Source organism: Petromyzon marinus, chromosome 14 (genome assembly GCF_048934315.1).
Source record: "Petromyzon marinus isolate PM22_M1 ecotype Great Lakes invasive population chromosome 14, UKy_Petmar_22M1.pri1.0, whole genome shotgun sequence".
In the NCBI taxonomy this organism is placed as follows: Eukaryota; Metazoa; Chordata; class Hyperoartia; order Petromyzontiformes; family Petromyzontidae; genus Petromyzon; species Petromyzon marinus.
In genome coordinates, this window is record NC_133680.1 from 2,976,973 (window position 1) to 3,003,503 (window position 26,531).

At 44.9% G+C, this 26,531-nt stretch overlaps 1 protein-coding gene across 1 annotated transcript; it reads right to left on the reverse strand.

The window, feature by feature from the left end:
- Positions 1-15,720: 15,720 nt before the first annotated feature.
- Positions 15,721-26,091, reverse strand: GMPPB (GDP-mannose pyrophosphorylase B). Its single transcript, XM_032954337.2, has 10 exons — positions 25,741-26,091; positions 24,003-24,141; positions 23,658-23,738; positions 23,134-23,182; positions 22,845-22,987; positions 21,240-21,398; positions 20,910-20,988; positions 20,093-20,220; positions 18,954-19,136; positions 15,721-16,385 (listed from the first exon to the last, which is right to left on the reverse strand). The coding sequence occupies exons 2-10, from the start codon at positions 24,129-24,131 to the stop codon at positions 16,254-16,256; spliced, it is 1,083 nt and encodes a 360-aa protein (XP_032810228.1). The 5' UTR covers positions 24,132-24,141; positions 25,741-26,091; the 3' UTR covers positions 15,721-16,253.
- Positions 26,092-26,531: the final 440 nt, after the last annotated feature.

Below are 26,531 nucleotides of genomic sequence, written 5' to 3' on the forward strand. Positions count from 1 at the left end.
CGTGACCGTCCGCCTTCGTTGGTTCTTTTAGTTCAGTTGTGGCCGAGGAACTCGCTGGTCGGTGAAACGCCTCAACAAGAACGTGCCAATTAGTTGCTCGGCTCAGCACACTGGTGCCTTAGGGAGCAAAGTACTCCACGATTGAATCCATACATTGGCAATGACGGTTCCAGACATTGTGTTGGGAGTTTGCCTCGCAGATCGCGTCCAGGTTAGAGTTGTGCACAGATGGTCTCTGGACTCTAAATCGGCTAACGATGTCGAGAGTGAAACCAAATAGATGATGAAGACGGTTTAACACGTCGGCTTTCACAACTCTGGCTGTCCACCTGATGATGCTAGATGCAATTAATGGCGATACGTCGTACTCCAATTGTAAATGTTGTTGTGGGTTTACTCTCCAACGCACACGTTTGCTGAACTAGTAACGAATTGGCACATTTTGTTCACGTAACGAACCTTACTAATTGGCTGTGTCGGGTGGTGGCGGGTTTAACGACACATTGACGCGATCTAACCCCAAAAGAAACACAAGGACGAGAAGGTTCCAGATGAGGTGGGCCCCGAGGAGTATGAAAGTGGAGAGCACGAGGGGTGGGGACGCTCGGAGGAAGCTACGAGCTGACGACACGAAGCCTAGGGTCCCGTATTGTGGCTGTGTGAAAATAAAACGTGGCTCTTACTGCTTCGCGATCTAACCCAAAAACCACCCCCTCTATTATGATATTGGTCGCGAAAGCCCTATTACTACTACTCCTACTACCACTACTACCACTACTACCACTACTACTACAACCACTACTACCACTACTACTATTCCTACTACTACTACCACTATTACTACTACTCCTACTACTACTACCACTACTACTACCACTACTACTCCTACTACTACCACTACCACTGCTACCACTACTACCACTATTACTACTTCTACTACTCCTACCACTACTACCACTATTACTACTACTAACACTATATACTTAGCTCTTTCGGTAAAGTCACGTTGAAGGGAAACAATAAAATAATAATATATATAAAACAATACTAACACTATTACTACTACTACTATTACTACTACTAACACTACTACTACTACCACTACTACCACTACTACTACCACTACTACTACCACTATTATTACTACTACCACTACTACTACCACTATTACTACTACTACACTACTACTACCGCTTCTACTACTGCTACCACTATTACTACTACTACTACCACAACTACTACTACTACACTACTACTACCGCTACTACTACTGCTACCACTATTACTACTACCACAACTACTACTACTACTATCACTACTACCACTATTACTACTACCACTACTACTCCTACTACCACTACTACCACTACTACTACCACTATTACTACTACCACGTGTTAAACTGGTTGGCGTGACGTTTGCAGCCAGCACTACCGTCGGTGGCGTCTTCTCCGTGCTTACCGCCTCCTTCCCAGCGCACTTTAATAACGCCTTCGAGAAAGAGACGAAAAAATTCGGTCACACGAACCCCAAAGAGTTTGCCCGATAGAACGACTAAACGCATCGAAAATGCCAACTTAGAGACGCGCCCTCCGATGTTTTGTTGGTTACGATGTCCGACGTTTTTGGCCTCCGCATGCTTGGGAGCTTCTTTTAGGAAGATTCTTCTGGCGGCTCACGACATTTTTTTTTTTTATCGCAGACGAGCTGTGCATAGGCAACCGTGAAGAGCTTACCCGCTTGGCACATATTCAACGTCGCAAACTGGCAAAGCTTCCTTGACATGCACCTGGACTTGCGCCTCGATCTGTAATTTTGACCTCGTCCCAATAAAAAGTCACGAGAAAGTTTTCACTTTGGCGAAATGTTGTCGCTAATGAAAACCCACAAAGTGACCTGATCCGGCGACAAATCGCTGAGTTGTCAACATGGCCTTATCTTCCTTCCTCCTCTGGGCACGAATCCCGTGAGGGTTCGGTCCCCACCGATGATCTCGTGCCGCACATCCCAACGTGAGCCGTTGGTGAACCTTCCGTTCCAAACACCGTTAATATTTTATCGCACTTCTAATGGTCCGGGAAGGAGCGTTGTAAAGTTTAATGGGTCGTACCTGAGGGTGCTGATTACTGGAATTAAAATTGTATAAAAGCCCATGTCGAGCTTCGTAAAACATTGGACAATTGCATCGTAAAAGGAAGCAGTGTTATTTTGCGAATGCCCGTTCACATTTTTTTATTGACCCAACGTATGTCTCGTAAGTGCCCTGTTTTGCTTGCCAATGTATTACACTCACTAATGCAGAATATTATCCCCATATGTTCTGAGCAAAGCATTTTTGTTTGTTTACCGAGGAGCTTAAAATTGCAATATTTGTCCAGTTAGGAATGCACAATATTAGTTAATAAGTGTTGTTCGTCACTGAAGAAAATCTGAAAGTCGACACGACATCGTCCAGTTGCAGATGATCCGAGTTCTTTAATGTCTAGTCGAGAATACTGTGCCACTGTCTTGGCATGGAACAATACTTTGATCTCTCCTAAAGCCTCCTTTTTGACTTCCCACTACAGATCTTGCTTCTCCTGCAGAGAATATTAACATCGTACTCTTTAAGTGGTTGGTTGCTAGCCCATGTGCCTGTAATCTGACGCGTTGGAGACAAGGATTGTATGCATGTCTGTGTGTATGTTGACCTTCTTTCGCACCGTACGTAGCCGTGGTGGCTCGTGTAAAGTTTTGTGAAACTCCAAAGTCCACTGTGCTACGAGAGGTCAGGAGACGGCATTATAGCAATTACATATCTGTGTGGACCTCTGCATGTAGTGGGGGGGGGGGGGTTCCCCCATGTGCTCTGGTTCACGTCTACACGTAGAACAGATCCTTTATTTTAACCAGGTGATAGTCAATTGATGATATTAAAAATGTATTCTTAGGTCAGACAACAGCTTACAATGTTAACATTTCAAGCAATAAAACATCTGGTAACACGTAACGCTGCAAAATATGGAGATATTATGTTTTAACCAATACAGGACCCTTCTTTAAAAAAAAGAGGCGTTGAGACTCAGTGATGCCCTCTTGGAAAAAATCCACTATTGTTATTACGGATTCGGGGTGAAGTGGTGGCATAGTGGTTAACACACTGCACTCCGAACCAGTTTGATTCCAAAACACTTCATCCGCCTAGTACAAACTAGTCAGAACTACGACATCACGTGTCTTGCTACAGAACGCTCGATCCTGAATTCCGTACAACTGTTTGTTTAAGTCTTCAACGTGCGTATGCTATTGACTGTTAATAACGAGCAGTGGGCATGGGCAGGATTCGTCTCGGCCCGTGGTCGAGACTCATGATGGAGTGGCAGCGGAAAGAGGGAATGCGCCCGAGAGGACATCTACCACGGAGACAGAGCGGTGAAGTGTGCCAGGATTTGATCTGTTGCATCGCAGGACGGTGAGCGGATGGCGACGGCTTGAGGAAGCCTTCATACGGCAATGGATTGTAAATTACATGAAGATTATAATGACGATTCTGTCTAGTACTAAACACTGGGCCTATCCTGCACAGGACCTCGCATTTCTTCAAGACCACACTACTGCCTCTCCGCTACACGACTCTATATCTGTGAATAAGGGCAATTGCCCAAAACGTCGCAAATATTTTTTTCTCCTCTTGACGAATGACGGACGCACTGAGATCTGTGTAAGGACATCGTCTCTTTGACGGAGCGATGCTTAAGCCTGCGTAAACGCCCCGTGTTAAAATAAAAATGAATAAAAATTGGTTTTACTTTTTTTGGAAATGAAACGGGCGTTGTGTTTACATGTTTCAACACCAAATAGAAACCGTTTTGCAAGGCATCAAAGTCTGCATTAACCACACGTACTTGTGGTGAAACATGCTCACAAACATGCTATAATAATATTTGCATTGTCTTTGAAACTGATTGGCCTACACCAGAGAAAGACAGCCTTCTTTGTGGCCGTGTTACCTCTTGCGCTGGACCCCCGCATTTAAACCACGACAGCCTCCCACTCCTCTTGGGGCCAAGGGACAGTGACGCTGGGTTTGGAAATTATTGCAGAACTCCTGGCTTGCAGAGCTCCTGGCTTATAAATGTTGTCTATATTGAAAGTTGCGCATTTTGATGTGACGTCACATTTCTCAAACCCCCCTCCCCTCGTCACACATCGTCACAAATGTCTGACCCCCCCCCCCCACCTAGGTGCGTGACGTCATTTATGGACGGCCCCTTAGTATTGGCGCTTATGAGGCACCTTCCACAAGTCTTAAGTCACCGCTGCTTGCTGCTGCTGCTGTCACTCGGTCACATTTTGCTGACGTGCATTGTGGATGGTGGCCTCAGACAAATGTTCCAGAAGGCACTTCTTCATGGCATCATGATGGTGTTTTTTTTTGCATAAGCACAGACGCTGTGCGCTTTTTACACGTTTCAGTGTGAAGTCCAATCTTGAGGATGTTTGCGTGCATCCATCATTGATATTATTTGCGCAATCTGAGATCCCGACCAGCCACACCATGGATGTTTGGAGTCCTACGAGCGAAAGGTTCCCGGTGGTAAGTGTGCTTAGATCACAGATGCACAGGTGGTCTGCTATTTGCTCATGATGTCATTCATGTTTACACACGACAGGTGGTGGTACTGACAATCCCTGTCTAACTAAAATGAACTGCAGCGCTCTTGCTACATTACAGCTACGCAACTACGGACCTATACTGACTGAGTGTTGCGCATACTATTCGTGCGCTACCGTGTATTTAAAGGTTCCATCATCACAATCAGCATTTATGTCACCTTGCTTGAAGGGATAAAAACGTGGGATTCAAAAATGGATGGAGTTTTGTCCAAAATGTCGTGGGTGTCACAGCCATATCTCGACATATTGGCGGCATCTTTTAGCCACACTTAAAAAAGTTGTGTCTCTTATTCACAGCTACACATGTTGGTGGTGATTGTAAATGTTGTGGTTTGGCTCTCCAACACACCGATGTTGCTGTACTAGTGACGAATTAGCACGTTCTGTTTATGTGACAACCCTTACTAGTTTGCTGTGTCGCGATGTGGTGGGTTAACGACACATTTACATATTTACGCGATCTAACCCCAAAAAACCCCCTCTATTACGGATGATATTTTTTGGTCGGGTGTTGCAGCTGTCTCTTAGCCACACCGAGCGATGTTGTGAGTGTCTCTTAAAAATGTCAGGGGTGTCCAGAAAACGCAAGGCACGGGGGGTCGGGGGCATCCGGCCTTGGCGCTGTCGACGCCGGCATCGGCGGCGAGATTGCAATCGTCCGTTGCAAACTCTCATCCGCCTGGGCCCCGTGATGTCGGGTAACGCAATCGCTACACACTGCCGTCTTTTTCACGCTCTGTGCTGACGCAATCCTCGGTTGTGGGGAATTTGTGGTCGGACAAAAATGAGGTTGACCTTTTTGGAGTGTTTTTTTTTATTATTTCATGCGGTATTCACTGCAAAATTGGCGAAATGCAGGTTTTAAAACTTCTCAAGGAATTTCGATTTAAAGCTTTCGTGACTGGAATGATTCATCTTCTTTGGTTCTTTCGGTAAAGTCACGTAGAATGAGAATAAAATAATAAATTGATAAAATAAAATAACACAATAATATTCTCACGACGTTTCGGCCACAACACAAGCAGCCTTCATCAGGTGAAGGGACGAGACTGTCTGGTAGGACAGCGCTGGAGAAATATTGGACAAGGGGCCACCCAACTTCAGGCCCGCTGGATTATTTTCAAAGCTCAGCACAAGACAGCTCCGGCAGAAATGAAGCCCCTGGGTAAGCGGTGAAATTCTGTCACAGCTGCGAATGCAACGGCGAGTTAAAAAGAAAACAGTCTCATTCAATCACAAGCGCGCGGAACAAACGCTGAGCTGCGTAATTAGGTGGTGCCCGTCGCTTTCAATTACAGGTAATTTGCGAGTAGTTTTAAGTCCCACATTTCTCCACTTGGCAACCTTTCACAATTTGTGTCTCGATATTTTTTTTGGCACAGTAATATATTTTATTAATGTTAAATTGATTGATAAAGTGCTTTAAATTATACGACATAAAACATTTTTGTTGTTGTTGCATTTGCAGATTTTTTTTTGCGAGACGTGAGCATAGAGTCAGCATCGAAAGATGATGATAGAGGCCCTATAAATACAAACCACATGATCCTATTGCATTGTTAGGAAAGGTTTTCTGCATTTGCGAAATGTCCAATGTCTTATCTCATGCTTATTTAGGGAATTCAAAAGTTTGAAAGTTGATTCCATCTCCCAAAGGTGGGACAGCCCCTACAATCCACACACAGCGTGACGCGGCCAACAATGCCGATGATGTCATCAAGCCACGCCCATCCACCTCCCGTCCAACGGCACATGTGGGAACAGGGGTGAAACTTATTCCGTGATATCAGATTCGCTGAGTAATGTAACCAATAACCAGGAGAAGAATCAATTACTTTGGGAGGCCTTCATCATGCAGTGGATTTACTGTGGCTGCTGATGATGAATTGATGACAGAACTTTATATTTGTTTAAATTGCCCATATCAATTCATGATATATATATAAAAAAAAATTGGGTTCGGTCGCGTAAATGTGAAAGTGTCCGTGCACCCACCTCCACCCGACACGGCCAATCAGTAAGGTTTGTCGCGAGAACAAAGCGGGACAATGTATAACCACTCCAGCACGCCGTTGCGTTGGATAGCAAACGTGCAACGTTTACAATTGAGAACGACGTTTGCCTGGCGATTGCAACCAATACAAAGAAACCTTCATCGTGGAAAAATATTGGTCGCGAGCGCGTTCGTGTTCGTCCGATATCTCGTCAAAGCATCCGCTTCCTAAGATGAGCATTCGGGGGATGCCGATGAGTTCGTGGTGTTGCAATTCCACATTTCCACAGTCGGCTTGAGGCTTAACGCAGCATCACCACTATTGACATTCTGCAAAGTGGTACTTATTTTATCGATCGTGAAAAAGGATTGATAGCTGAATCAACATCCAACCAAAGTCTCTCCATTTCGGATATCCTTTTAATGTATGTACATTATGTTGAACTTTTTTGCACCAAACGTAGCCAACCGTGCTAAGCCGAGGTGCGGGAGGAAGGACTACAAAGTGATAGCCATTCTATCGACCGCAGCGTGATGATGGGCCGCGTTAAGACATTTAAAGCAGGCGGTGCGCTCGAACAGTGGTTCTTAACCTGGGGTGCACGCATCTCCTGGGGGTGCGAGATGCCCTTTCTGGGGATGCGAGACGCGACCAGATTTTTAAAATGTATATTTAAGGTAAAAAATCGAAACACAAATGAAGAACGGGCACATAAGTTACAACTATCTTTGTTTCGATTTAAAGCTTTCGTGACTGCAGGGATTCATATTCTTGGTTCTTTCGGTAAAGTCACGTAGAAGGGAAACAATAAAATAATAAAAATATAAAACAATGGATTTGCACGTTGTGCTTTATCGCGTCATTTTCGCGACATTTGGGCGCGGCGTCTCTCTCGTTAGCGTGCTCCAGGTCCCCCTGGGTCACCTCCAGGTCCCTTGGGTCACCTCCAGGTCCCCTTGGGTCACCTCCAGGTCCCCTTGGGTCACCTCCAGGTCCTCTTGGGTCACCTCCAGGTCCCCTTGGGTCACCTCCAGGTCCCTTTGGGTCACTTCCAGGTCCCCTTGGGTCACCTCCAGGTCCTCTTGGGTCACCTCCAGGTCCCCCTGGGTCACCTCCAGGTCCCTTTGGGTCACTTCCAGGTCCCCTTGGGTCACCTCCAGGTCCTCTTGGGTCACCTCCAGGTCCCCTTGGGTCACTTCCAGGTCCCCTTGGGTCACCTCCAGGTCCCCTTGGGTCACCTCCAGGTCCTCTTGGGTCACCTCCAGGTCCCTTTGGATCACCTCCAGGTCCCCCTGGGTCACCTCCAGGTCCTCTTGGGTCACCCCCAGGTCCCCTTGTGTCACCTCCAGGTCCTCTTGGGTCACCTCCAGGTCACTTTGGGTCACCTCCAGGTCCCCTTGGGTCACCTCCAGGTCCCCTTGGGTCACCTCCAGGTCCCCTTGGGTCACCTCCAGGTCCTCTTGGGTCACCTCCAGGTCATTTTGGGTCACCTCCAGGTCCCCCTGGGTCACCTCCAGGTCCCTTTGGGTCATCTCCAGGTACCCTTGGGTCACCTCCAGGCCCCCTTGGGTCACCCCCAGGTCCCCTTGGGTCACCTCCTCCAGGTCCTCTTGGGTCACTTCCAGGTCCCCTTGGGTCACCTCCAGGTCCCCTTGGGTCACCTCCAGGTCCCCTGGGTCGCCTCCGCGTGACAGCAATGGAACCGCGCGCGCCACGAGGTAATGAAAATCACAAATCACGGAGCGCCGCGTGGGCTTGCATGATCAGGAGCAGCAGTGGAGGCAGCCCGAGTCGACTTTGCTGGAGGATGAGAGATGGGGGGAGGAGGGGGGGTAATAAGCAGCTTTGTTATACCGCACACAGATTAAAAGGTGTAGCTCGTTATCACCACACATCATGATAAACAATGTATGATATATGCTACAATGTATGATACATGCTACAATGTATGATACAATGTATGATACATGCTACAATGTATGATATATGCTACAATGTATGATATATGCTACAATGTATGATACATGCTACAATGTATGCTACAATGTATGATACATGCTACAATGTATGATATATGCTACAATGTATGATACATGCTACTATGTATGATACATGCTACAATGTATGATACATGCTACAATGTATGATACATGCTACAATGTATGATACATGCTACAATGTATGATACATGCTACAGGGCAGGATTTCTCATTTGTGTTCTATAGCTCTCCGACGTCTTTTTGTCGGAATTATGCCACGTGATATTTGGCGAGGTGTCTGGATTATTCTCTCCCACGTGTCATTTGGTGCGATGTCTGGATTATTCTCTCCCACGTGTTATTTGGTGCGATGTCTGGATTATTCTCTCCCACGTGTTATTTGATGCGATGTCTGGATTATTCTCTCCCACGTGTTATTTGATGCGATGTCTGGATTATTCTCTTTCACGTGTTATTTGGTGCGATGTCTGGATTATTCTCTCCCACGTGTTATTTGGTGCGATGTCTGGATTATTCTCTCCCACGTGTTATTTGGTGCGATGTCTGGATTATTCTCTCCCACGTGTTATTTGGTGCGATGTCTGGATTATTCTCTCCCACGTGTTATTTGGTGCGATGTCTGGATTATTCTCTCCCACGTGTTATTTGATGCGATGTCTTGATTATTCTCTCCCACGTGTTATTTGATGCGATGTCTGGATTATTCTCTCTCACGTGTTATTTGGTGCGATGTCTGGATTATTCTCTCCCACGTGTTATTTGGTGCGATGTCTGGATTATTCTCTCCCACGTGTTATTTGGTGCGATGTCTGGATTATTCTCTCCCACGTGTTATTTGGTGCGATGTCTGGATTATTCTCTCCCACGTGTTATTTGGTGCGATGTCTGGATTATTCTCTCCCACGTGTTATTTGATGCGATGTCTTGATTATTCTCTCCCACGTGTTATTTGATGCGATGTCTGGATTATTCTCTCTCACGTGTTATTTGGTGCGATGTCTGGATTATTCTCTCCCACGTGTTATTTGGTGCGATGTCTGGATTATTCTCTCCCACGTGTTATTTGGTGCGATGTCTGGATTATTCTCTCCCACGTGTTATTTGATGCGATGTCTGGATTATTCTCTCCCACGTGTTATTTGGTGAGGTGTCTGGATTATTCTCTCCCACGTGTCATTTGGTGAGGTGTCTGGATTATTCTCTCCCACGTGTTATTTGGTGCGATGTCTGGATTATTCTCTCCCATGTGTCATTTGGTGAGGTGTCTGGATTATTCTCTCCCACGTGTTATTTGGTGAGGTGTCTGGATTATTCTCTCCCACGTGTTATTTGATGCGATGTCTGGATTATTCTCTCCCACGTGTTATTTGGTGCGATGTCTGGATTATTCTCTCCCACGTGTTATTTGGTGCGATGTCTGGATTATTCTCCCCCACGTGTTATTTGGTGCGATGTCTGGATTATTCTCTCCCACGTGTTATTTGATGCGATGTCTGGATTATTCTCTCTCACGTGTTATTTGATGCGATGTCTGGATTATTCTCTCCCACGTGTTATATGGTGCGATGTCTGGATTATTTTCTCTCACGTGTTATTTGGTGCGATGTCTGGATTATTCTCTCCCACGTGTTATTTGGCGAGGTGTCTGGATTATTCTCTCCCTCGTTTCATTTGGTGCGATGTCTGGATTATTCTCTCCCACGTGTTATTTGGTGCGATGTCTGGATTATTCTCTCCCACGTGTTATTTGATGCGATGTCTGGATTATTCTCTCCCACGTGTTATTTGATGCGATGTCTGGATTATTCTCTCTCACGTGTTATTTGGTGCGATGTCTGGATTATTCTCTCCCACGTGTTATTTGGTGCGATGTCTGGATTATTCTCTCCCACGTGTTATTTGATGCGATGTCTTGATTATTCTCTCCCACGTGTTATTTGATGCGATGTCTGGATTATTCTCTCTCACGTGTTATTTGGTGCGATGTCTGGATTATTCTCTCCCACGTGTTATTTGGTGCGATGTCTGGATTATTCTCTCCCACGTGTTATTTGGTGCGATGTCTGGATTATTCTCTCCCACGTGTTATTTGGTGCGATGTCTGGATTATTCTCTCCCACGTGTTATTTGGTGCGATGTCTGGATTATTCTCTCCCACGTGTTATTTGATGCGATGTCTGGATTATTCTCTCCCACGTGTTATTTGGTGAGGTGTCTGGATTATTCTCTCCCACGTGTCATTTGGTGAGGTGTCTGGATTATTCTCTCCCACGTGTTATTTGGTGCGATGTCTGGATTATTCTCTCCCACGTGTCATTTGGTGAGGTGTCTGGATTATTCTCTCCCACGTGTTATTTGGTGAGGTGTCTGGATTATTCTCTCCCACGTGTTATTTATGTGCGATGTCTGGATTATTCTCTCTCACGTGTTATTTGGTGCGATGTCTGGATTATTCTCTCCCACGTGTTATTTGGTGCGATGTCTGGATTATTCTCTCCCACGTGTTATTTGGTGCGATGTCTGGATTATTCTCTCCCACGTGCTGGGAGATTCTTCTTGCGCGTGGAGGGAAACGTCAGAACGTCGTTCCGACTTAAGCAGTACAAGGCCGTAAACGAATGTCGAGCACTGCCCGTTATGAACGCACATCCCCATCTCTGCTTTTTTCCTACGTGCCACAAAGCTGCAGTCACATTTGGGACACGATTTGCCATATTACGTTGGTTACTTTGCATTCAAGGTAAACAAATAACATAACGTGTTGCGGCTGTTTTATTTGAATGATATGCTGAGATACCCTATTAATAATCGATAAAAGGCCTGAAAAGTTTTTCTGTTGTATCGCAGGATTGTGACAGATGGCGATGTCTTGGGGGAGGTTTTCATCCGGAGGTGGCTTGATTATGACTGACGATGATGATTCTTATTTTTTTTTAGCTTTGCTGTTATTGTTACCGTGAAAAAACCCATATACATTTCTGCACGTGGCCCTATTTTACTGCAGAATAGACAATCATGTCGTCAAGGTTAACATGCGACATGCACTGCGCTCATTGCTTCTAGTCTGATTTCTCATATTATCTCATTTCTCCAAGGCTTTAACTGCGCACGCGAGGCTCGCGTTACCTGCGCGGTGAGGACACGGGGATCGCCTTTCTGCCGGGCGATCCCACAAAGCCTTCCCGACCGCCCCATGTCCATTAAGCCCGGTACGGTACCAATACATCAACCGCGAGTCCACTGGCGGCGCTCGTTAGGCTAAGCAATTGCTCACCACGTGCACGCACCGTGGTGATGTCTTCTTGAGTAACAATCTTCTTGCCTTCTTTGTTCCCCCCTACCCACCCCTGCGCTGGGGAAAAGGTCATTGCCCATTATGTCAGCTTGTCGTTCATATTTTTTGCACACCTCATTATTACATCCGTGGTCAATCCATCGTTGGACGAAGAGCCCTGTCCGAGCCACCGCCGTGAATTTCTCACGATCCTGCGAGGTCCCTCTCGGGACGCTTTACATCACCCCCTCGCTGCCACTGTCTTTATCATTCCCTCTTTACGAATGGCCATCCGTCATTTAAGGCTCACGCGAGGGCGTTGCGTTAATGTTGTTGGTCACGTGTTATTCTTTCAGTGTGCTTTTCTCTCGCTGACCTGGCGTATTCACCTGTGTCAACGGGTGAATACCGGTGCGCAGTGCCGGATTAAGCTAGTGCGGGGCCTGTAGCATATGTTATGAAGGGGCCCTAAATAATAATAAAAGTAAATATTAAAACACGCATTTTTAACTAGCATAGCAAAGTAATTGTATTTTTTCATCTGCTATACGGCCAGTTAATACGACAAATCGCTAACCTTAACACCCAGTCGTTCATAAAAGTTGAAGGCGGTATAGTACTATAGTAATAGAGCAAGTGCAGAATTACCGAACCGGAATTGATAGCTTGAAAGCATTTAGCGCGTGGCCCATGAAACTTGGGGACCGTAGCTACCTAGTAGTAGCTACTACACATGTAGTAGCTACTACTAGGATCATCCGGCACTGCCGGTGCTACATTTCATTATCTGCGTTAATTACCCCCACCACACCCGTTCGTGCACGTGGGAATCCCTTTTTGAAATGCAATTTTACTCATCCTAAAACCACAGGGAAGGAGTCGTGTAGGAGGGCTCTTCAAAAACACACTATGAATTTTATTTCTCCCCTGATTGCTTTGCAGACAATCGGTAGGTCGAAATGCTTTTCCATGAAAAAGTGTCCGTGCAGCATTTGGACCGGTGAAGAAATATTCAAGCCGAGGAAATAAAAATTCCATTAAGGGCCATCCTCGCTGACTTGCCATGTGGAGGCTATGCAGACCTTAATGGCCAGCCAGTTCACTGCATTAGGTGGTAGCTTGTCTGAGGCTGCACGCATCATCATAAATTCCTCTGGAAAAGTGCTGTGGGTTATGAACCCAATTTGCTCACTGGTTGCCTAATAACAATACATCATACCCCATGTGTACCAAGGCATAATGACGCCACAGCAGAGCAAGGCTGGTCTAATGTGTTGACAAAGATCCCCAGGAGGTCACGAAGTCCAGGAAAGCATGTTAAATGTCTCGTTATATTTGATTGTTGACCTTTCGAATATTTCTGGGATTTTTTAGGGAGACGTAAACTAAACCGTTTGTTGTTGTTGCGTGGTAAATGATGATTAATTTTATTCTGGCAGTAATATGGGGGCAGCTCATCAGTAAAATATATACAATCTCTAGTCGTTGCACTCTGCTGGGCTACGAGAATCAAGGTTTGTTCTGGACCTGGAACAAAAGAGGGTAATTCAGGGCAGGCGATTACAAAAAGCTAAAACCATTTTCTTTTTAAAAGATGCTTTAATAAATGAAATTTAAAGACACGTAATGCAATGTTAAACATTAATATCTGGGCCAAGATCCCATGATTAACTTTCAGTCATGCGAGCATAATCTTATGATCTTTCGTACATTGGGTATTCGTGCCATTCTTTGAGGGCAAGGCTATCACGAAACACGCTACGCTTCACACAGTCCGTAGTACCGTAGGGGGCGATGTTGCCACGTGTAATCCCGATTGGGTAACGTGCGGCCAGGTTTTAAAATCTGGATGACACCAGCGCACAACGGCTTGCTCTCGTCAAACGACAACGGGACCTTGAACGTCCACCCTGAAGAAGACAGCGCCGTAGTATTGCATGGTTAATGTACCTGCATTATTAACAGGTGCAGCCCACCGGATTCAAACCGTGAAACCCCTGCAACGAGTGACAAAACGCACGACCGCGGGCCCACGTCACCGCTCCAAGTAACGCGCGTGTGCGGTCATTGACGCCACGAATAAAACGGTCTATAATATCTTGGCCCTCAAAGCTCCCTCGTCAACACATTTTACTTTTGTACTCGGCCAGGGCTCGGCAAAACCTGCGGCTCTGGAGACGCGTTCGGCTCTTCCAGGGACTGTATCGTGACGTTGTTTATTTATGATCCCACCGTCTCGTGTTCACCACGCCCATTGCGGCTGTTGAAAGAGCGTTGTTTTTTTTTGACACCGTTCGAAAATAAAAAATGTCTCTTCTTGTTATTTTGGTTGCCGACCCCTGTACTAGACGAAGTAGTGGAACTGTCAGACTTTAGCCAGCACGTTTCTTGGACGCATCGTCGGGAAGGTAGTGTTACTACCATTCTACTCCCTTGCGTATGTACGGCCCTTTGTCAATCCACTGCTGGACGAAAGCCCTCCCATTGCTTCAATCGTGAAAGTTAACTTGCACCAAGGACCGGATCAGATATCAGTCGCATTAATCACTGCATCACCAATTCCCCCATTGACTCTCTTATTCAACTTGAAAAAAAAATTCAAAGGAAACTGCATCTTCTTAAAAGTATTTAGTCACGCACTGCACCATCCCATCTTTCACAACACAGGAATTGTTGTACCTCCACATGTAGAAAAGGCAATATTCAAATGCGGATGCCAGACACGATTTTACTCCACCCACCAACAAGTTTTAATAGAACCAGTCGTTACAATTTTACACATTTTAATCTCAAAATGCTAATAATATGCCTATTCATGAATAGGATTGTAATAGTGTTGTTCTCCAAAGCAAAAATAAAAATGAAAATAAGGCATTCAGTTTAGACAATATAAAATGTTGCGTACACTTCATTAAGTGCACGTGATTTAACTTCATTTGGGTGTGAAAGACATGTCTGTAAACAAGCACTGCATTTGTATTCGTCTTATAATGTGGACTACCATATATATAGGCTACCTGCTAATTTTAAACAATTTACAGTAATACAATTATATGATGCGTCATCGAATCTCCGTGACCCAGTAAAAACACTGCGCTGTACCATTTTCGAAATCGGGGAGATTGGAATGCAGGCAGGCATTTAATAAGTCAGCAGGCTTCTCAGAAAAGACAAACAATATTTCATATTTTTCGATTTAAAGCTTTCGTGACTGCAATGATTCATCTTCTTTGGTTCTTTCGGTAAAGTCACGTAGAATGATAATAAAATAATAAATTGATAAAATAAAATAACACAATAATATTCTCACGACGTTTCGGCCACAACACAAGCGGCCTTCATCAGGTGAAGGGGGGCGAGACTGTCTGGTAGGACACTCCAGCGCTGTCCTACCAGACAGTCTCGCCCCCCTTCACCTGATGAAGGCCGCTTGTGTTGTGGCCGAAACGTCGTGAGAATATTATTGTGTTATTTTATTTTATCAATTTATTATTTTATTATCATTCTACGTGACTTTACCGAAATAACCAAAGAAGATGAATATTTCATATATGTGGAAATGTTTAGGAATAGTTTTTCCTGCACTTGAATAACATTTCCCGTTTCGTGGTTTACTTAACAAACAGGCAATGCTTTACACAAGGCTGCTAAGAGGACGCCTATTGTATTTTCAACTTAAGTCCACCATTTGGCAAGACTGATTAAACATCGACAAAAACCATGCAGACATGTGAAATGCACTGTTTTTTTTCTAAGCAGCTTCATGAATATTGCAATCCCCTTTTTTCAACTGCAATCGCCCTCGGTTGGAGAGACCCTAAACAACCTAGTGTTGCACTTCAAAATTTGAAAACAGACCTAACTTTTACACATTAGAAGAACCGATCTCGACTTGCAGCAGTTTTCTTCTTTCAAAATGTTCACAGCCGTCCACAACAACAGCAACAACGTGATGTTTCCGATAGACATTTTACAATATGTTACAAGTTTTTTATCGCCATCATTGGGCGACTTCTCAGCTGGGTGCATGCGTCACAGTAAACGAGAAACATCCCTACCGGGCCATCTGGTTTTCCTTGAAAACGCACGTAGGATCGAAAGATGGATGGTGTCCACCCTTGTGTCAAGGGGGGGGGGGTGACAATTGTCAGCTCCCAGGAGTTTACGCACTTGCGTCGGTGTGCACATATTTTATATATGTCAAGAGCAGCCCATAAGCCAATTGACCTTTCGTAAATAAAAAGAGAAACGACTCGAGACGAGACGGAAATCGCGGCACGGACAGGGCCTTCTCGCTATCCCCGTGTTTCTCTCGAGACGGAGCGAGCGCTACATGATGATCTTGGGCTCAGGAACGGAGTCGGCGATGGCCTTGTGGGGCAGCACGCTCGCTCCGTTCAGGTACAGCTCGTCATTCACGATCACGTCCTCGCCGAGCACCGTCACGTTCTCCATCCTCACCTGTGGCGTGGAGCAGGGAAAAAAAAGTGTTTTCGCTTTAGCATTTACAGCACGTAAGCTACACAAGATTGCGAGAAGTCAATTTATAACCCACTATGTATATTTTCGCGGTTGTGCTGCGACGTGTCTTTAGGTTGTTACTGCATGAGAGGCTCCCACGTGACGTGCAACGTGAGACATCATGACGAGCGGCATGCTGGACAAGCCAAAAACACACCAGACGGGTTACGTCCACGTTAATATCTTTCACTAATATCCCTTTTGATTGAAAGCTTTCGTGACTGCAGAGATTCATATTGTTAGATCTTTCGGTAAAGTCACGTAGAAGGGAAACAATAAAATAATAAAAATATAAAATAAATTCTCACGTCGTTTCGACTGCAACACAAGCAATCATCATCAGGTGTGAAAACCACAGCAAGAAATTTTGAAAAAAGTGGCGTTTTTTTTTTAAACCGCCACTCTTTTCAAATTTTCTTGCTGTGGTTTTCACGTCGTGAGAATTTTATTGTTTTATATTTTTATTATTTTATTGTTTCCCTTCTACGTGACTTTACCGAAAGAACCAAGAATATAATATCCCTTTGTCAATTCATTAATGGATGAAGGCCTTCAATGACGCATCAGCCATATGAGACCATACTGCACCATGCCGATCGGTGTGGGTTAGTGAAGTTGGGGCTCAGAAACTGTTCAGGTATCACTCACCACTGCTCTTACCCGTAGCGGGGAATACATTTCTGATCGCTGGGTGGTTTATGGTGCAGTGTGCAAACTGCTACGCCGCCACGCCACAGCCCTTTAACCTCTTAGTATAAAGTACGTGCTGCAATAATTTGGACACGGGTCAATGTGATATGGCTCTTGATAGAGAAAATGATTAGCATTTGTAATTGTGGAGAGTTTTTGCCTAAAACACCAGAGCATTTCGCTTAATTTGTTATTCGGCCACAATCTGCAGATGGGACTTAGAAACTAGGCCAAAAACCAATCCAGGGATTTCCTGCTTTAAACAATGCTGCTAGAAATCATTAGTCCACCATACGACTCATTGGCTGGCTGATAGACCTACATATTACGTACGTTTTAGTGATCAAACAGACTTTCGCCCATTTATTTATTATTTTCCGTGTAGTTTAATTGAGCTGAACGGGGCTTCATTACACAACTACCCATGTCCACTCATGGTCGTGGCAGCACATTTTCTGGTCTAATTTTTTATTTCACGAATGTGAGTGTAATATAGTTGTGTCACTGCCACAGATACTCATACTAATGTGATCAAATTGGCTGATAGCACAAAACGCCATTGGTCGTCAGCACTTCAAGTCTCGTCTGGCCCTTCTAGCTCAACCGAGGATTTTTCATTCTACGCTGGACGGTAGTAGGTAGGGTCTTCTCGTGTGTGGCGCCTAAGATGTGGAACTCTCTTCCGCCATCCCTCAGATTGGCTCAGAGCACAGTTCAGGAAACTCTGCAAGACTATTTTTTTTTCTTTTTAGCTTTTCCTTGATTATGTCCTCTCATTTTGTTATTTTTATATGTGTCTCTTGATTTTATAGGTAAGACTACCTTCGTTTAATTTACACTGTAAAGTATTGTGATGCCCTCTTTAGTTAATAGGGGCGAGTTCTTACTCAAAAAATACATTGAATGAATGAAAATTTAATGATAAAGTGTGTGCATACCTTGGGCAATTATTGAAGGCAGACCCAGATGAGGGAAAAAACATGGGTTGATGAAAGCAGGTTGGAGTGCTTTTGGGAAACTCAACTTAATAATGAAAAGCAATAATGTGCCTAAAGATGAAATATATTAATCGGTGTATATTACCCAACGACTTATGGAACAGAAACATGGACATTGGCAAATAAAATAAAATGAAAATGGTACAAGGAATTAAACAAAACGATGAACACATGACTTTTAGAACATATACAAGTTATAAACAACACATCTGAAGAAAATTAATTGATTTGAGCAGGACATGTCGTTGGAACAGACGATGGCCAATGGTCAAGACAAACATCAGAGTAGCATTCAAAGAAGGGAGCATCCCCAAAGAGAACATCCACCATGGAAACGGAGTTATGAAATCAGCTCGTGTGTAGGCTAGATGGTTTCTGCATCGGAAGACCGTGAGATGGACCTGGGTTAAGTAGAATGACAATTTTAAACGCAATGTCAACTGAAATTACAATTACATTGTGATTGTAATTAATTACAAACTACACAATTGCAATTGCCTCCAAGTCAGGTCTGCGGTGGGTGCGAGAGATTTTATATCTAGATAAAAAACTAATTTCTTTCGAACTGCTTTCTGTGTTTAGTATGTGGTCCATCTCCCGCACCTCCGATTATCACAGTTGGCTGCGTACGGTTGCAAAAGAAGTTCAACATACACGCATAAATAACGATGGAGACGACTCGGGGAGGCCTTTATCCAGCAGTGGATTGATCACGGATAATGGCAGTGACGACGCCAATAACGAGCGTGAGCATCGTCAACTCTCGCTGCTACCACCACTGCTGAGGCTGCTGCCGGCGTTAGCGCGAGTGAGAACTGACCCACTGCCCGACGACAGAGCTCCAGCCGATGAGGCAGGAGTCGAGCCACGAGTGCGACTTGATGCGCGAGTCACGCAGCACGGTACAGCGCTGGATGCGCACGCCGTCCTCGATCACCACGCCCGGCCCCACCACCACGTTGGGGCCAATCCGGCAGTTCTGGCCGATTTTAGCACTGGGGTCCTGGAGGATGGAGCACAAAGACAAAGGTTCTCACACATAGAGCCTTGAGCAGAATGCTGTGGAAATTGCTATTAGTGAGCCATCTGTTACGGCCGGTAGGGCACACTGGGAGGTGGGTGGTCCAGCTCCGTGCCCGGCTTGCCTGTGTATCCCAAAGTGGTGATGTTTACACGCCATACCAGTTATTTATTTGAGGCGGAGTCAAGCTAGTGAAAGGCCCAGGACTAGTTCAGATATTAGTCATCGATGTTGGCCGCGAGCGAGAACTGAAGCCGGATCGCCGGGTTCGTGGTGAGGTGCGTTTACCGTTACGCTACGGCTTCGCACACACAGACACGCCACCATCGCGAGTAAGGTTTAGAAAAATTAAATAAAAATCATGCATGTGCATGGGACACTGACTCTTTCTTCAGAAGTATTTTGCTCATAGCAAGGAAGTCGACCGGCAGCTCAGGGCAAATGCATTTACATATTGCAAGTACTGCTCATTGTGCTGGTTTGCTCCTCCAAGTTTTGGCCAATCCATTAATCAAATAGCAACACAACTAAATACTACAGGTTAATTTAAACTGGATATCCTCTTCGCCCACCAAGACCCCATTAAGGAAGGAGATAATAAATAAATACTTACAATCTTAGTAGCTTACAATCTTAGCTGTAAAGTTTCGTAATATTTTATAGCCATTTATATAATTAAAAAAACGTACTTATAAGAAACCTTTTTTTACTAGTAAACAAATAGATTTATAATGCAACTCATTCTTTAGAATACATTTTTAACGACTCAATCTGAGAGCAATTTCCCCACTTTACTATGCGTATATAAAGCACCCTCTAGTGGTGAGCAATAAATTTAATACAATGCAATCTATTGCCGTACATGGCGCGCGTTATAAATATCAATGCGGGCCCTTCGCTCGCCGCTTCAGTGACACGGGTGCGCTGCGTCAGCATACCACCAGGACGTTACCCAGAATCCCCGGCGCGTGATGGAGCCGCTCGGGGGCTTTGAGGCGCACGGCGTGCAGATAGAGGCACATGCCCGTGAGGAAGTCCTTGGGCTGCCCAATGTCCATCCAGAAGCCTGCGCAAACACAAATGTCACGCGTAACGCAACTCCACTTTGCACATCCTGACGCAGATCAAGGTCGGCTGATGTGACCAGGATAACAACTCGATTTGTACTAGGACGATGCTTGGACGTTATTTGCACAGTTGTCAGCTGCACCACTGCCCCGTCCGTACCTTTTTTTATAATATTCCATAGAAATGTGCCGATCAACTGCGAGGTGAAGGTCTTCCCCCATGCTGCATTAGTCGTTGGGGTTTTGACCTTACTTCATTGTGCTAATCAGTGCATATTAGGGAAGGGGGTCCTGGGCTAGAAATCTGAATCAGATCACTGTATTTATAGGAAAGTGCGCTATCCACTGCATCACTGCTTCCAACCCAGCATACAAATACAAGTGAATCGATAAACATTGATCTTTTACAGATGCGGTTCATTGCAGGTGTGAGCTTAATAATCGATATTGATTGATGCATTATTGCACCCCAAATTTTAAGATATACTCGTCGCTAACAACAAGACATTCACATCAGCCACTGTGAGTTTTCGCTCTTTAACTCATAAGGCCTTATCAGAGCTTGGCACATAAAAACACTGACTCAGCATACATAAGTAATAGTTTGCATGAGCATGCGGTGTCCAGATAGATATGCAGCAGGTTTGTTACAACGTATAATGATTCGTGGCTTCAACAGAAATGTTACCTTGCAGCTCCAGGGCATAAAGCTCCCCTGCTTGAGCCATTGCTGGAAAAATTTCCTTCTCAATGGATGTTGGTCGAAGCTGCAACAAAACACACAAAGCTCCCATGTCACCAAATATGACACTATCATGCATCGATTACACATACTGAGCAGTGGATTTGTACCAAGTAAGCACAATTGGAATACATTCATGAGGAACTGCAAAGGAGTAACCGCTTCGGCACACTGCCGAATTGTGCAAATCTTCCAGATTGTTGATCATGTAGTGCTCTTAACAATGCATTTCTTGTGCCATAGGGGACAAGAAAAAAGGAACGTTCCGGCTCGCACCTGGATGCGGTCAAGGATGCGCGGGCTGAAGATGTACATGCCGGCGTTAATCTTGTTGGAGACAAAGACTTGAGGCTTCTCAACAAAGCGGTGGATCCTGCCATCCTCGGAGTTGTAAACCACCACGCCGTACTTGGAAGGCTCCTCTACCTTGGTAACCTGTGTATTACAATACATATATAAAATACACGACCACATAATTGTTTGGATTAAAAAAAGTCTTTAAATATCGGCATCTAAAGATACTGTATGTAAAGGAGTGTATTCACATTGGTGTTGTTTTGAAAAGAAGGGAGCTGGGGGTAGAAGGCTACAAGGTTATAAAGGAGAAGGCAGTTACGATATAGGGCACAAAGTAAGAGTTTGCAATGTGAAGGGGCATTCGGTTGGAGCTAAAGCAGTTCAACAATAACTTCTGATTTCACTGCTTTTTGTTTTTAGTTTGTCGTCCTTCCTTCACACCTCCAATGAGGATGGTTGGCTACGTACGGTGCGAAAGAAGTTCAACATACATATACGTATAGCATCTAAGTGCAATCACATCTCAAAACACTTTGCAAGATTTTAAAACTAAATGAGAGTAGAAGAGGATGGTGGGGTTCAGAGAGGCTAGAGCAACATCTTGGAATAGCCCAAAACAAATCCACACACAAGTACAGCAGAGCATTAAGCCTGGATTTGAACAAAGGAATTAATAGGGAGTGTGAATCGACAGGGGGTGGGGGTTTCCAGACCAAAGGTGTGGCAAGAGAGAAAAAGTTACCTCTCAAGGAGTGGCTATTGATTGGGGGCTTTGACAGAAGGCCTTGGATGCTGAAAGCATGTGTGCGTGACAAACTTAATGCACGTCTTTGGTTAAAAGGAAGATCAGGGTTTGTTGGTACATCCCATTCATGAACTTGGACCTGCAATATTTTATATAGTTTGTGTCACTACATCAGCCAACTTTACATATGCCACACATTTGATATAATTTTCAGAAAATATATACATTTTAGTGGGATAAAAGCCATGGATGGTTTAAGCCTGCACACCAGAGGGAATGACATTCTTTCTTTGATGTGCCACTGAAGAATGTACAGCCCTTTGAATACGGAGCAGTTTCTGATCAGACAAGCACGTGTGTTACGAATTTAATGTTAAAGTAAAGGCAGACTGCAGAAATATTAATAGTATTCCAATTGTGTGTATTGTAAGGTAATAATTACCTAACCTGTTGGCATCCAATCCAAATTTAGCTTATGAATGAAACACATTGTTGATTCTTGCCAAGGATCATCTTGACTTTGGCAATTATCTCTGCATATACAAATTGTCAGACAACCAAGATGGCATAACCTTGAACACCAGTCACATTGTGGTATTGTAACAAACGATCTGAGATAGCTGTCCTGAGAAAGCCATGTTAAACAAAGCCATCTTACCATGACATAAAATGATAAAAGTCCAGTTGTTTTGTCAGTTAAACAATAACACACCACGAAGGAAACTGCATTCACATGTAATTTTCCCCTCTTTTGGCATTGTGAGGTATTCTTTTTCTCACAATATGCCCCAGGGTACTTTTGGTATTTTGGATGTGGCAACCCGAGTGTTCGGACGTACCACAATAGTGCCCTCCCTGTTGTTTTGCTTGTGAAACTTGATCATGTCCGCGAAGGGGAACTCGCAGATGACATCGCTGTTGAGGACAAAGAAGGGCTCGTTGTCTTCTTTGAGAATGTCTCGTGCCAGGGCAAGTGGCCCAGCTGTGACATATCACACACACAAAACGGGAAGCCCCTCCATTCACGACATGGTAGCAGCAGGTAGCAAGTAAACGTATTATAAAGTAATTTTGGCTACACGGCATGCGGTGTATGTTTCGGCCACAACATGCGTTTGGTAAGCTTACCTGTACCGAGCGGCTCAGTCTCATGGGACATAGATATTCTGATCCCTAACTGCAATGGGAAAACACAAATGTAGATTGATATAGGCAGCCAAGAATCTTAATGGAAAAGTTAAGCTACCATTTATGAGGTATCAGGAATGATCATAAATGAATGATATTATCAATAAACATATTAAATATATTCTCAGCACTCTGTCAATAACACTGCTCAAGGCATCCCCAATTCGTGTCAGTCATGAGGGTAATTTGATCACATTTACCATGCTGGTCAGTGTGGGTGAGGAGTTGGGAGAAGGATCTTGGACTGGTCCAGATACTACTCTCCACTTATGTTACCCATGGCTAGGAATCCAACTCGGATGACCAAAATATTAGTACCTTGTGCTCACCACTGTGCCACCACTCCACTCTACCCAGAGTTATCACCGTCATGAAAATAGTTGAAATGTTAAATTTGAAAAGAAACGCAAAATACATGCATGCAAATGGGACCCTAAAGGTGAAGGCTGCAGGTGTGTGCCAACCTTCTTTTCCTCTTGCTTGAGTTCCTTTTCCAGCAACTCGGACATGTAACTTACCGCCAGGATTACATGGTTCACGCCAGCCTGCATTTCCGACACATGTATCAATCAAGGAATAAAAAGGTTTGTACATACTGTCAAAGGGTTTTATATACTATTTGGACAAGTATAAACAGATTAAAACATCGCAATTACGTAAGAGTGCCACGGAGTGGCCAGCAAAGACAGCAAGCATTTTACGGTCTAAGCGTGACGGCGCAACCTTTGTGAGGACTTTGGAAACATTCAGATCACGGCTTTGTGTGTTTCAATGGTAAACAATGAAACATTACATTGCAAGAGCCGCACCTTGACGAGTGCCTCCACCTGGTGGAACAGGATGGGCTTGTTGCAGAAATCCACCAGCGGTTTGGGGAGGCTGAGTGTGAGGGGTCGCAGCCTGGTGCCATACCCACCCACCAGGATCAGGGCTTTCATTATTGCTCTTCTGTGAAAACACAAATCAAACAGCATAGGTTTTCGCAGTTTAGTTTTACAGCTCTGCGAAGTTTTTTTGTTGTTGTAACGTTTGTCGTTGGACATGTCCAAAATTTCGCTCTACTTATTGGGGGCTTCAAAAGTGGAATTGTATGTTGTTTGGCACGGTGTCCGATGTTTCGTTCCACATGCTGGAAGCTTCTCGAGGAACTTAATTAAATTCGTATATAACTGAATTGCAAAGTTCCTGACGATACCATTACGTGGAACGAAAAGTCGGACATCATTCCCAACACGTGGTACAAGCCAAAACATGTCAAATATTGCAACAGTGCAGATCACTCACTGGGCTTCCTTGTGTACACAAGTACAAAGAGCAGTTATTAGTTGTTGCTTAGCTTGCTGGATTTTCTCTCATTGTTCTCCCCAAGTTTTTGCAACCCATAAAAATATTAGATAATTTAGTTGCATAATTTTGGACACAAATAATTTTGCCATACCAGGAATTTACATTAACTTCCTCTTTTCCCTTCCAATAAAAAAACAATTGAATTGTTATTCAAAGCACGGCTATATATTTTTTTACTGTCATTGAGGCCTTTCTTTATGCTTTGTGGCAGAGAAAGAAGTAACCTTAGTTTAATTAGCCTGCTATTGTAAAAAATAACTGAAGTCGCCAATTAATATCTTAAATTTCGCCAAAAATATCTTGCCCATTGCACGGGGCAATGTGAAATTAGGTCTTCCTGGCTGGTAGTAAAGATTATAAACAAACACAGTTGTACGCGAATTATCTGAATTACTAATATTGTTTACCAATACACGACTTATGGAGGATTAGCAGTGCCTGCCGTCATATTTAGATTAACAGTTTAAAAAAAAATGGTGAGGTTTGTAATTCGAAACATCCTGCAAATTTAGTTTCTAGGTGGGTTTTTGCCCAATTTATTGGTATTATCATGGATTTAAGACCTCCCCCTTTAAAATGTACCTCACTCACAGCAGCTCCGGCTGGTTGCATATAACACAATTGAATGGTAGGTGAATACCCCAAAATGTTTCCTACAACTAGCTGCAAAAATGTTTCAAATTGTCCGTATAGTTGCATTTAGGAAGCGGTGTTATAAGGACCTGCAGTTGGAAGTAGGACCAATTCCTTTTGAAGAGTGTTTTGGGTTGAAACCAGAATACCCAGTCACAAATCACAACAGTATAACACACAAAGGTCTGCAGAAGCAGGTCAGTAACCAAGTTTATGTACTGCCCTCCTCCAGGCCAAATCGCAGCCCAGCAGGTTTGTAAGTTTTTAAAACACCGACGCGAATTGACAACCCTTGCCTCCAAAGGGCAAGACCACATGGGTGCAACGCCCCGCCCGGCAAGTGGAGTAATTTTATCCCCTGTACAATTGGAAAGCCGGTGAATGTTTACTTTTCGAATGCCATATACCGGCATCAACACTCCCCCGTTCTCAGGGCATGTTTCTAGGAAAGCCCGTAGGCGCCATCCAGGCCTGGTTTTCGCGGAGCCAAATTGAGCCGTTTCGCGCGCTAATTTCACCGGCATTCAAGCTCCACGCTCTGTTAAGTGATGCGCTTACAGTACGTACCACTGTCGACGTATCTGTATTTTTGAGAATAAAACGACTTGCACGGAAAAGCTGCCCGACCCACCGCAACAACCAAGACCAAGGCCATTCAAAGTTTCGCAAGCAGGAAGCTGCGCGCCGATTGGTCCACGTTGCAAGTCACGGCCAGCGGTGACGGCCGCTCACGTCGCGAGGAAGTGACGGACACATTTTTTTCTCTCCCCCCCCCAAAAAATGTATTTATAACGACCCTCGCTAATGTCGTTCTCATTCATCTATCGCCGATAACCCCATCAATTAACAAATTTGCACGCGCCTCGCGCGCTGTCCCGTCACGCGCCGCGTTGTCACGGCAACGTCAGCTTCCAGGCGACGTGACGTCACGGGGGAGAGGGGGGGCCGCGCACGTGGCAACATCGGCTTCTGGTGACGTCAAAAACGAACGTGGCGAGAGCTCGGAAGGAGTAAGCCCCCACGTGCTCGAACAAATCTGGGCGTGGGTGGGTGTGTCGTGACGTCACGCATAATTAGCCGCGAGCGCGCGCGCCACCGCCCCCGCCGCATTCCAACAGGCGCCACGCCACGACGGCGCCTGTGCCAGGCCAGGTGCACTTTGAGGCTGCCACGTGAAAGTGTCGAAAGCTCGCTGCTGGCAGGAGGAGGTCACCGGGACAGAGCCAGCAGGTGCCAAAGGGTTGGCTGACTGAGATGACCGCTGCTAGATGCACCACCAGATAGCTGTACCCCCCCTACTGTGCCAGGCTAGGTGCAGGAGGTCATCGGGACAGAGCCAGCAGGTGCCATGGGTTGGC